Here is a 12,807-nt window from a genome sequence, read left to right on the forward strand (position 1 = left end):
ATAAAAGAGATAAATAAAAATATATATATATATATATATATATATATATATATATATATATATATATATATATATATATATATATATATTGGAATGGGTAAACCAATTTTTTTATTGCTATTTGATTAATAAACAATATTTTACAGTAGAATAATTTATTTGGACACGCTTCCAATTTCCTCTCAATGTCTACCTATGTAACGCTTCAGTTAAGCAGTGCCGGTTAAGCAGTCGGGATCTTGCCGACGGAAGAGGTGGGATACACACAATATGCTGCTAAGCTCTTCTGATCTCCCTTTATTTGAGTTGTGATACTTGGGACGCCCACACAGGAATTTGAGGATTCCTTTTGATTAGTTAAGCAGCACGCACATGCAAATTCTCAATGCATGGATAGGGAACCAATGAGCACGGATTTACTTGCCATCACAGAAACATAAAACTCTATAAAGTTCTGCTACATCTTTGTATCTTTGCCCACCATGTGTGGCCACATTGTTGCGTGTGTAATGAGGGTGTTGTGGGAGGGGAAAATGATGCTTACTCAGACAAAATGCCTTCTGGTCCACACTTGAGGTGTTTCACTTTCCCCGTCACAGCTTCAAGAAAACCACCAAAAAGAGGAAACATGAATAAACCTGAATGGCTCGTAAAAGGTGTGTGCTGAACCCTGCATTTCTCATCATCTTGTCGACTTCTATGCTTTTCTGCCTTGATGCTTCTCTGGATCCTGTGACTACATCTTTCCATGCTCACAATGACAATGTGGATACCTCTTGAAAAAACAAAAAACATTGTAAATTCTCTTTTGAAAGCAATATGTTCTTGCCAACTTAATCAAGATGACACTATAGTTAACAGAGGCCATGACCTTTTAACATGTTTTGCTATGCGGAGCACCAAAACCCCTCCACCAGAGCAAACTCCACTTTGTGTTGCCTCTGGTGTCCTCAGCATTTTACCGTTGATGATTTATTTTGTCTGTCAGTTTATAAAACTGATAAAGGCATTTGTCAGTATGCACTGAGATAGATCTGACACACAGTACGCTCAAGGGTCACTACTCAGGTGTTGCGGAGTTAATGACTTTTCTCCACTCATGTTCAACTGGTGGAACAACCTTTGACTTCACGGACTGATGACGCTGACAGCCGGCTGAAGAATGGCCCCGATCAGACGCCTCTTCTGACCTTCAAGTCACGGTTCACCGATTACCAAAGACACATGGCACGGGACAGCTTCACTCAAGGCCAGACGTACAATAGAAAATTACAAAGAACCTGCACATATTTCGGGGTTCGACAGAGGTAGTGGACTGAACAAGCTAAATTTTTGCCTTGTGAACTGCTGCTATATAAATAAACTGAATTGAAATTTGAATACATGGCATGGCTATAACTTTTACAGTCATTACTTTTAAATTTAGCTAAATGTCTGAGGAGGAACTCAACTCACACTTGTTGATGTGTGACTCCAAGAGGGATGCTGACCTCAACATTTTGAACTATTGGTATTAGTGCAAAAACCATATCTAAAATAATGAATGAGATAGAACTTCTACTGGAATTTTATCGTGAATTGTTTTCAACAAGACCATGTTACCTGTTCAAATCTAAAAAAAAAATAAAACAGCCCTAAAACATTTTTTGGAAAACATTTTGTGGCCAAACTAAGATAAAAAAAAAAAAATAAATAAAAATTAAGCTTGTTTTAATCTGAGTAACATTTAACACTCTCCTGTGGAATGCCTGCCCATCTGCACTCTCTTATTTTCTTTAAAATATTTCTGTCCCAGATTCTTTTAGCCTTACAAAGTATAAATTAATTTATGGTGGAATAAAAGCACAACGTTTCCACAAATGCTATTCAGTCAGCTTTGCTCCTGTGGCCTCATGCTCTCATTCATATTTACCTCCATCCCCCCTTCTTCTGCACTGCGTCTCTAAAAGGACATTCTTATTTCATTAGTGAGGGAGTCCAGTAGGCTAGAAGGTAAACAAAACCTCTGTAATCAAAAACAGAACATACACAACCTAAATGAGCCAATAAGAGTTGAGGATCTACAGAGAGAGAGGCATGGATAAACAATCTGTAACTCACACTTTAAAAGTTAATAAGGAAATCACATTGTTGAAGCGGAACTCAATGGTGCTGTTACGAAACAGAAGTCAAATCTATCAGGCACATAGATTCTTAGCTATTTGTCTATCTGTGCTGTCATCTCTGTTTGCTCATATTAGGGAGGGCTCACTCAGGGACAGGATATGGGGATTAGGTACAGCCTTATGTGCTGTAGCTACATACCTCTGAATGGCTCCCATCTGTTCTGCTATAAAGGATAGCTCTACACTCCAGCAGCACTCGTGCTGCGTGCTGCCAGAATAACAGAATCGGATAGATGAGCAGCGTTGATATTGCTAGCCACAATACCACTCTCCACTAAAAGACTAATGTGCCAGGTTTATTCTATTAGAAAGGGATAAAAGGTTCTAATATAAACACACATACACAACTCACTGAATGCATATCCCCAGTTGATATCTGATCAAGGTTTCTGAACCAGTAGGCTAACCAGAGGTCCAGGCTTACCTTAAGGGATATGAGTTAGCGCCGAGAAAGTCTAAGAAAGGTGGAAAGGAGAGGAGTGATGGAAAAATGTGAAGAGATGGAAACTGAGGGAGAGAGGGGGCAGTGTGGTCTGTTTCATTACAGTGAATCTTGACACTGCTGCATTCTCAACACACATGGACTGGATTATAGGCTATGTAGACTGCTCCAACCCCGTATAGCTCACCAACACTTTCTTAAACACAGGCCGCCTTACAAATGTATGGGCAAACATCACAGATAAGTACAAAACTGTGATAGAGGAAGATGAACTATTTGCTTGCACACATTATAAAACTTAATCCTAAAAGTAAAATGTTCGGGAGAAGTGCAACATTGAGGTTAGAGACACACTCGGCTTGCAATGGTCCACCTGTGGATTACTGGGGGAGTAGAAAAAGATGAACTGGAAACTATGAGTGTACCATGATGCTTGATTTTTGTTCAGGTTCCAACAAGAACTTTTCCAATTTTCAGACCCTTTCAATCTTCCCTCTCTCTTGTCCACACATATACATTTATATAGCCACATTTGAATGCCTTTAAGTTGTTTCTTTATGTCTCATTAACTTAAACATTAGCTCTAAAAAAGCCCTGTCCCCCATGCTCATTTTTTGCATGCCCTCATTTAAAGGCATCCTGAGCCAATGGGGGGCTTCGATATAAACCCCCAAAACCGGAATTATAATTTATGACTCAGCATTCTTGATTTTATGCATTTTTAGCTTGCAGTCTTAAAACAAAAAAAAATCCTCATAACTTTTCTGTGTTGTACTGCAATTAACTACCCCACACACTGGCACATAAAGGGGTGGGGTAGTGCGGTAAAATTTTACTATGACTGAAAAAGCTGAGTGCAAAAAGACAGACTGGACCATCTCTGGTTTTTCTCATTGTGTCATTTTTATCACCTATGGGCTTTGGTGTGTTCGCTTTAGGCAGCAGGGGTGCGTATAGGTCTAACCACGCAGTTACCTATATGGCCACAGACTGCATGTACCACATGGCTGCACAAACAGCATTTGAGTACTTTACAAAAAAGACCCATAAACCCCAAAATAAACCAATTCTTTTCAGTCAACCGAAATTCACAAGCAGTGGAAACAGAGTTGGGTTCTGTTCCACTTTCCTCTGTCTGTCTAGGGTAATGCAGCGGATAGGGTGGTTCCATCAGTGTTTCCTGCTAATGGTAATTCAAGCCCCTTGAAAATGTTGTGCAGAGCATTAAGGGTCGAACAGTACATTCAGCAGCCAGTACGAGATGACATAATATGTTTGGGCTCATAAGAACAAAACAGCACAAGATAGCATTATGTTAGGGAAAACTGAGTTCCCCGTTTTTTTCCTGAAATAGTGTAAAGTTGTCATAAATTCTATTTTAGAAAATCAGTAAACACTGTAAAATTATTTTAATCCACATTTGACCAATCCAAATGCTACAGATTTTACCATACTGTGCGTCGTCGGCCAGTGTTACAGCCAATCTTTTTTTTTACTTTAGCCCACTCTGTCAACGTATCAGGACAATTCAAAGCTACCTTTTTTTATCACTCCAAAATAGAATAAGATTCTCAAACATATTAAGCTGCAGGATATCAATCTTAAAACATGTACCTTAAATCTAGAGTATGGAGCTTTTATGAGGAATATGTTTTTCACACATTTCATAACGGTCCCCATGTTGTGACAGTTTGCTGTGAGACAGATAATATGTCAAAAGTTTGATCTCCTCCTCCTCCTTGAGTTACATTTCCAGACCAAAGGATAGGCAGCACAATACAAGACTGTGATTCACAGCATTAAAACCCACCTCTTGGCTGATTGGTTGTTTCTAGTCAGCACTGGGAGAAGGCAGAGGAGGAACTCAGTTTTTGCACAGGTTATATGTTGCATACCAAACTGTCACGACATAGTGACAGTTTCAAGAAATATGTAGAATTTTTTTATTTTTTTAAATAAAAGTTACATACTTCAGCTTTAATATCCAGAAATAATAACAAAAGCTACATTTACAATCAATAGAAGATCTATCAAAAACTTACAGACACCATTGAGATGCAGGTTCCTATGGATAGTACTCATCAAGCCCATATACCCTCTTCGTCATCCTGTGAGAAAACACAGAAAACACGATTTGTGATGTATTAATTATGGCATGTAATTGTCCTTACATGTGGCTATAATCATGTTTAATAATCCTGCGTGTCAACACAGCTGTTTTCTGTTTATAATGGAAGTTAAACTTGGTGATTGTGTATTCACAAGCTGAAACTTACAGTTTTATATTTCAGTTCTCTTGAGCTCATGTGATCTTTAATTATAATAATAATGGTCATGCTCTCTTTCAAAGATGTCATGATATCACAACATTTTTTTCTTGGCGCAGTTGTTAAAAACCAATGATATGTTAGAGGTTTCCTTGTGCTGGAAATGTCCAGACAAGAGCTCTGCTAACAAGAAGGCAAATCCACTTAGACAGTAACATTATAATGATTAGCATGAACTGGAAGCTCTCCACAGTCAAGTCCTTACATGCAAAAAGCTAAAGTAGGTCTAGATAAAGCATAGTCTCTGCTAATACGACACCGGAGCTAAGCCAAGCATTGGCTGCAGTTTATATGGTGGTCCTCACTGAACTGAATGGTTCTGACAAGCTCAGTAAACTTAATGGGCTACAATGAAGCAGCTAAGCTACAGTTGTAACATTGGCTTTGCAGCGCAACATGCTAGAAGCTAAATACCAACATGATGTTAACAGCTTTGACAAGCTTGGTAAACAGAAACATACCCTCATCTACATCTTCCGGTGCCGGGAGAGCAGGCCGCCTGTTTCAGCACCTCTACACTAATTCTGAGTCTTCTTGTTTTTATAGTTTATTGTGGATGTGTTGTGTGTTTCTGTATCCTCCTACTTTTTTATACAAACTTTTGTGAGCAACTTTTCTTATTCTTTTGTGGATATTATGTTCGGAGACAGTATGAGTGATCACGCTTCTATTACTCCTTGCAGCCTCTGGTAAAACAACCTAATGTCCAATGCGAGCTGAGAAGGAAGAGGGCAGGAATCAAGAGTAGCAATTGGAGTAGATTGTACAGATCCATCAATCTGTCCATCATCATGGGAACCGTGAGGTCTCTTTCCAGGAAAGCGGGTAAGCTGGCGGCTCTGCGTGCCATCAAAGGAGCTACTGGGAACCTAGCGTCATCTGGCTGACTGAGATGTGGCTAATCACACAATTTCCAGACTCACAGATAAACATGGGCAGCTTCCATGTGCTCTGGGTGTACAGAATGAAGAAGAGCGACAAAGAAAAATAGGGATGGAAAAATCATCTACAAGAAGAAGATGGAGAATCAGCTGCAGCAAAGCAATAAGAGTGGGGTTTGGAGGAGTCTGAAGATCATTCCGAACCACAAACCAAGCCATCACTACAGCTGCTCCTCCATTGTCAGGTCTCACTCTGACTGGTTAATGTCTGGTCTGGTTCTACCCCGGTATGCAGCATTTCCAATACGTCTGTTCCTCACTGAATATTGGTAGGAACGTGGGCGGGCCATGAGTGTGCAGGAACTGTGGTCAACTCTCCAACGATGTTTGCAGTGAACCTAAGCAATGGTTAGGTTGTGGTTTTGATGGACTCAACTAACCCAGATATTTTCATCTTTGGAGTCTGCAGTGACGCAAGTAATGGGCAAATCAATGGATGCTGTCTGCTGTCAGTCGAATTGCTTACAGACAATACACAGCTGGGCTACCCGTCAAGTGGATACGGAAAATAAATGCTAACAGAAATGAGTTAACCCAATGGATGAACCCAACGCTGTCGTTTGTCACTTCCCGTGTGTCGAGCCCATAACACGCTGCTCTGAGGTAAACCTCTATGCGCGAGATGCTTTTAAGTGACAATACATAGCTTGATTAATCTGCAGTATGTAATATTAAATCACTAAAGTTTTCAGATTAATCATGTGCGTTAAAGCGTTTACGTTGACAGTTTTAGTTATCTAACAAGACCTGCGGAAATCTAAATTATAAATCCTTGAGTTGAAAAGGTGGTTTCCAGAAAACGGGTGCCTCATTACAGCTTCCCTCACTTTCAATCACCTGATGCATCAGAGTCAAAGTAAGATATTGATTCATCTTGTGAGTGAAAAGAACGCAGATGTTCACATGCTTCTGAGAGTTTGAAAGTTAATAATAAAATGAAACGAAATGAGCGTCAATCAATCACAGATTCTTGCATTCTTTAAGGAATTAAGATGTGCTCTTCCAGAGGTATGAAAGGGAGAAATTATTCAACCAGTTACCTTATCCCTACCTTAATGCTGAGACATTTTAAGCATGCGAAAGCATCTTACCACTATTAAGCACAGGGGATCTCCAGTTCATGTTTGACTCTAATTTAGACAGCAGATTCAGAATTATTTATAAAGAGTACAGACACGCAACAGTTCATTTCAAACAGAACAAATGTAGAAATATAGACCCAGGTGGAAATTCCCAACTATTCATCTTAAAGCCACACACTCAGTGAGACACATGCACAATTTCACAGTTTGGAATCCCCCCATGTACAACAATAGAGCTGTGATGAGTTTGAATTCAATTCAAATATACATAAAAAAAATGCTTTTATGAGTTAATGGGGAGACTCTGTCTTTTGTAAAGATTGCTTTCACCTACAGGCAGTTTCATCAGGGTACATAGAACAAATAAACGCTCAAGTATGCATCCCATGTGCATCCACATCAATGCCAGTGTGCACCTTTATGAACACACAACACGTGCTTGTGCCTAAAACAACAGTGCTGTCTGCAGACACATTAAGGGTGTCCTCGGGGCAATGTGGGTAATATGCGCAGACAGAAAGGAGGGAGCTTGTATAAGAGTTGGATGATATATAAACTAATCTCACATACAAACCCCATCAATCAAAAACAATCATTTGGCAGCTTTTTCCTTCAGGCCTCTTATCTGGCTGATATGAAGAACTCTAACTTGGCAGGAAGTATTGGGGTTTGAGGGTTATAAAAAAAAAAAAAAAAAAAAGAAGGGAGACAAGAAATGTTATGCTGTCAAAGAAGACCACAACTGAGCGCCGGTGGAGTTGATAAATATGAAATTGCATCAACCTTAAGGGCATGAAGATGAAGGCTCAGAGCTTGTAAACTTGTGTAAACAAGCCCGGAGTTCATCTGCTCCTTCAAGGTGTGTGTGCGTGTGTCCGTATGTAGTATTTGTTCTGACCTGATCCATCGGAGGTCGGTGGTTGGCATGTGGGTCCCCTCTTGGCAGACTCCGGTGATGCAAATTTGCTGTATGCATGTGGTGCAAATGATGAGGGTGATGTTGGGGGTGGATGTAGTCCTCCTCATAATTGTCTGCTATTAACTTCATTCTGCTCTGGGTCTGCAAAAAGGAAATAACACAATAGTTTAAATGCAACTGTAAGACTTGCACACAAAGCCATTCATTTCCCCAACACTGCTTATTTGTTCCATGAAAATTTCTCCTGAATCTTTGAATGATTAGGCTGAGGAATTTCTGCATGGAGGGGAAAGTATGTCGAAAGCCATCAAAGATGATAAAAACTGAGCCGCTAACATTTGACAGGTTGTAAATTGTGCAAGTTGGAGCGCCTAATGGAACTCCATACATATTTCAAATTATGTTTTAAATTGAATGAGATAAATCCCTGCAAGTACAGTTGTTGCTTTGTGTAGCCCAGGGCCACACTGAAGCAACCTTATTTTTGCATGTCACTGATTAAATTTACCCCTAAATGTGCATCAAATGCTTCTAAATGGTGACTCTATATGTCTATTATATGTATGCTAGAGTAAGGTAACAGTGTGGGCTGACTAATGTTAACAATCAGCCTAACTGATATAGAGACAGAAAAAAAATTAGGTGCACATATACTGACATTCTCAGTTTTAGTGTTTTAACACTGTATAGTTTCCCTCAGGGTAGACATGATTGTGGAGTCAGTGGTGGGATTGTGTATGTGTAAGACGTAGATGACTCCAAGAAAAGGCGTGCAATTCTGCGGCCAAAATCTTGCGGCTTTCCCCGAGTTTAATGGGAGCCAGGCATTGGGAGAAACAGACAAATAGCCTGAGTCAGCTGTGAAGACATAGGTGAGATAGAGTTACAGTAGTTAGCACCCTAGGGATAACAGAGGTGTGATAAGAGGCTGGAGCATAATGACTGAGGAAACAAGCCAGTCAGGATCACAGGAGAGGATCTGACTGGTCTTTAAGATGGTTGCAATTAGCTTAAACTTGAGAAGAGCCTCTCAGATAAGGTGAGAACACTGTCAAGGCTGTGGGAGGTGAAGAGAAACAAGTTAGGGACGGTCGGAGGAGGGTTTCAGACAAACATCAGACCGGTGGTTAGAGCCGTTAAACATCAGGTTCAGGTGTCCACATCATTATGACCTTAGGTGCTACCATTAGCAGGTGTGACTGGGTGGAGTAAGGTTATGCGTACTAGCTACAGAGCTATCACCTGTAATCGAAGGCAGACACCATGTAAACACACAGGTGGTGCTTAGTTGTGTAATCTCCACAATGTCAAACAAGCCTCATTCTTTGAATCGGTCTTAAGCAGAGGGGGGGAATTAGTCTGGAGATGAACATAATTACCCTTTGATCAATCACTTTGGTTGGCTTTGACCTGTTGGCAAAATGAATATGTCATCTTTTCAGTGATGCGTCACTGTAGCGGGTTGACCACATAAAGGTTGCCCTGCGACAGACTGGCGATCCGTCCAGGGTGAACCACGCCTCTTCCCCGAAACGTTCGCTGGAGATAGGCACCAGCACACCTCCCGACCCCATTAGGGGCAAGGATGGATGGATGGGTAAAGGTTGTGAATTCAAAAAGAAGACATTATGTAAGAAGCTTACTTCTATTATTTTCTTGCACCTCCCAGTGACAAAATAAGGAGATGAAGAGCTGTAAGATCTAATCTGCATTTTCCATGTTGACATGTCTATGACAGAGTGAGAAAGTGAGACAGAGACTTAAATCAGACAACAAGAAGGTCTAAGTTGCTATTTTAAATCCTTTTTAAGCTTTCATATTCACAAAAATATGGGTTTGGAAATATTGACATCATAGTCACTTTGGGAATCTCAAAGTTAAGTATGTATGATCTCTATGGAACAAAAAGGGAGACTATATTTGAAGTAATAGTATGCTGACTTTGCTGATAGCTAACACGATAAAAAAAAGCTAACTTGCCTTTGCACGTTAGAGAGGCCCCTTCACTGTCCACTTTCAAAGCTCGTCTTAAAACCCATCTATTTTACTTGGCTTTTAACTCCAGCGGGATCTAGTTTTAAATTGTATGTTTGTTTTTAAACTGTAAGAGTTTTTATTTTTTTTTTTATTGTTATATTGTGTTTTAATGTACAGCACTTTGTATCAGCTGTGGTAGTTTTAAAGTGCTTTATAAATAAAGCTGGCATGGTATAACCTTAAAATGCCAACTACTCAATCGTTTCACAGCAACTGCTCTTTCAAACAAGTTTTGTGATGATCCCTTGTGTGAACAACATTAATAATCACCAGGTGTGTAGGCAGGAAGGCTAAAATTAAAAACTTAATCTGATGCTGGTGTTGGCAGATCAAAGGAGAGAGGAAAAAAAAAGGAAAACAGCCAAAAAAGAAAAAAATAATCTAATTGGTGCATCTCTAAATTAGTAATTTGGAAGCATCTTACTTTTGGATTTGGATTTGGGTATTTGAGGGAACTAGTTTAATATTGGAGACACAAAGAAAACACACGCATTAACTCTTTTCTTGAGGACATGTTCCATAATGTTTGTGTAAAAACAAAGGTGTTTACACTTAAAAAGCCTTTCAGGTGGAATATGTGCGTTTTAATTAGTGTTAATTAGTAGTCTTGTAGAGTAAACAGCTCGCCAGTTTCCTCCAGGCCTGCTTGTAGATCACAGGCAAAGCAGCTCACACAGGTGGCACAAATGCATGTGGAGAAAAAATACACAGGCTCTTCACCTAAATCTCTAAGCAAAACCCACTATATTATTTGGCTCTTTGTGTGTTTTTGTATGTGTATCAATGTGCAGCCGCTGATGTAAACATGGCAGCAATCACTGCTGAGCTCACAGCTGCACTGCAAACCCCAACACAAGCCCTGTGTAAATCACAAGCCTGCTCTGATTAAAGAGTGGCTGTATTAACACATATGGACACAGGAAGCTGACAAAAAACCCTTAAAAAAAACAAAAAAAAACAGCTGTACTTCAGAAAGGCTGTGCAAGTTTCACAACAATTAAGCAGGGTCCTTTAATCAGGTCTATCTGTGTGTTAAGCATTACTCAGTTATGCTAGAGGAAAAAAAAAAAAAACAGAAAAGAGTTAACAGGCTAAGGACAGATACTAAACTGTGTTATAAAATAGGGACAAGATTAAGGGGAAAAGTCACAGAAAACACACCTCAGAGATTTCCTAATTCATCTTACCCTCAACTTTAAAGCACTACTGATGTGAGATCATCCATTACTTGAATGAAATGCTAAGAGAATTCCCACACTGGGGCACATTTTCTGAGACTCTTTTCCCCGAGAAAAGAGAAAAGAGTCTCGCATGTGTGCGCGCGTGTGTTTGCGTGTGTGCGTGCGTAAGTGCCTGTGTTTGTATATGAATGGTTGTCTGAACTACAGAAGGGTTTTCGCCTACACTAGGAAAAAAAGTGAATGAAAGGAAAGTTTGTTTAATACACACATACCCACACATGCATCTTAAAAAAGAGGGATGTGGGGAGGTCAGACAGGTCAGTGCTATCTGTAAATCAATCTGCTGTCTCAAGATCAGCTTTCCCGGAGAGACCTTGAGTGCCATAATTCTTTGGCATTTCCTAGTTAGTTTCCTTCCGCAAAAAGACATTTACGGACCTGAGGAGGGCTCCCTATCATGAAATTTGTGTCAATGAGTCAGTGCCTAAGTGTACAGAGCTGAGTAGTGCGAACGCAACAGAATTTATAGTCATATTCAATAAATTAAAATAAGCATCCCGGTGAGACTCGTTTGTTAGATTAGAAGTACCTTTTGAAAAGCACAGCCTTTAAGCATGTTTTAAACTCACACTTTGTTAATGTAAACCAACAATGTTTTTATTATTGGTGTGATACAATATCCTAATCTTAAACGTCGGTTTATGATTAACTGTAAGATGAAGATCATCAAAATAACAGAAATAAAGGTATGAAAATAGTTATGTAATTAACTTTGTGAATGGATTTATTAACTTAGCTTTTCACTGATGTTCTAATTTATTGCATACGATTGTTGTATATGCATATGAGAGTCCAGTTTTATACCAATTGCTACAGGAAAAGATATCTTGGACATTTTACTGTGAGCACGTTTTACTCCCTGTTACCTTTTCACCTCCCATTCATATAATTTTTATATGTTTATTATCTTTTTAAAGGTCAGCAAGAAAATTTAAGTTGTTCACTAAAAAACTCAAATATCTGGTTACAAAAAAAAAAAAAAAATCCTGGACTTAAAATCCATCATGTAAAACAAAATGTTATTCTTATGATTGTAATCATCACTGTACTTCTTCTGTTTACAGATCATGACGAAGTGTGTAATATTGGGGAAATCTTCAAAGCAAAACCAAGGAAGATGAGGGGAAAAAAAAAAGACCATAAATGTTATGTGTTTTAAACAAAAAAAGGGGCAACAATCATCTTGACTGTTCTCTAAAAACCTGAATTAGTTTGAAAGTAACAGTGTGAGAAATGAAAACAAATTTGAGCAATTCATATCTCTGATGTGTAAATTCAGTCGTAGCAGGCAAGTTTGGGTTAAGTCTCCAGGGGCTCATTCATCCCACTGAACCACAAACAGGATCTAACTCATTTTGGAATAATTCAGTATATCTACAGAGGTTAATTTAATGACTGCAAAGCCCAGATCCTGTGGCGGCAAAGCAAGCTCCTGCTGTTATGTACTTGGTGGTCAGGGATCGTTATCTAGACAATATGCTTTGTTTAATGTCTTTTGTTGGGACAAAAATGTTTCTCATTTCTTCTTCTTTTTCATTCAAGCACTTATTCAAAATTGTCCCTCATATCCCCAATAGGGCTGTTGTAAACGAATATTTTAGTAATCGAGTAATCTATCGATTATTCTTACGATTAATCGAGTAATCGGATAAA

General features: G+C 39.2%; 1 protein-coding gene across 7 annotated transcripts in view; it reads right to left on the reverse strand.

Annotated features, from left to right (window-relative positions):
- LOC106959471 (ELKS/Rab6-interacting/CAST family member 1-like) overlaps positions 1-12,807 on the reverse strand; it is a 203,552-nt gene that overhangs the window by 54,142 nt on the left and 136,603 nt on the right. For 6 of the 7 annotated variants that reach the window (XM_015052055.1, XM_015052056.1, XM_015052057.1 and 3 more), the window contains 2 exons: positions 7,856-8,017; positions 4,650-4,715 (listed from right to left, as the gene is read on the reverse strand). In XM_015052055.1, coding sequence (XP_014907541.1) covers positions 4,689-4,715; positions 7,856-8,017 — 189 coding nt within the window. In that variant the 3' untranslated portion in view covers positions 4,650-4,688. Of the gene's footprint in view, positions 1-1,912; positions 2,621-4,649; positions 4,716-7,855; positions 8,018-12,807 lie in introns of all 7 variants that reach the window. The other variant, XR_001427360.1, reaches the window with a different exon arrangement.

Source organism: Poecilia latipinna, unplaced genomic scaffold, assembly GCF_001443285.1.
Source record: "Poecilia latipinna isolate Pla-1442-1.1 unplaced genomic scaffold, P_latipinna-1.0 Scaffold1085, whole genome shotgun sequence".
Classification (NCBI taxonomy): domain Eukaryota; kingdom Metazoa; phylum Chordata; class Actinopteri; order Cyprinodontiformes; family Poeciliidae; genus Poecilia; species Poecilia latipinna.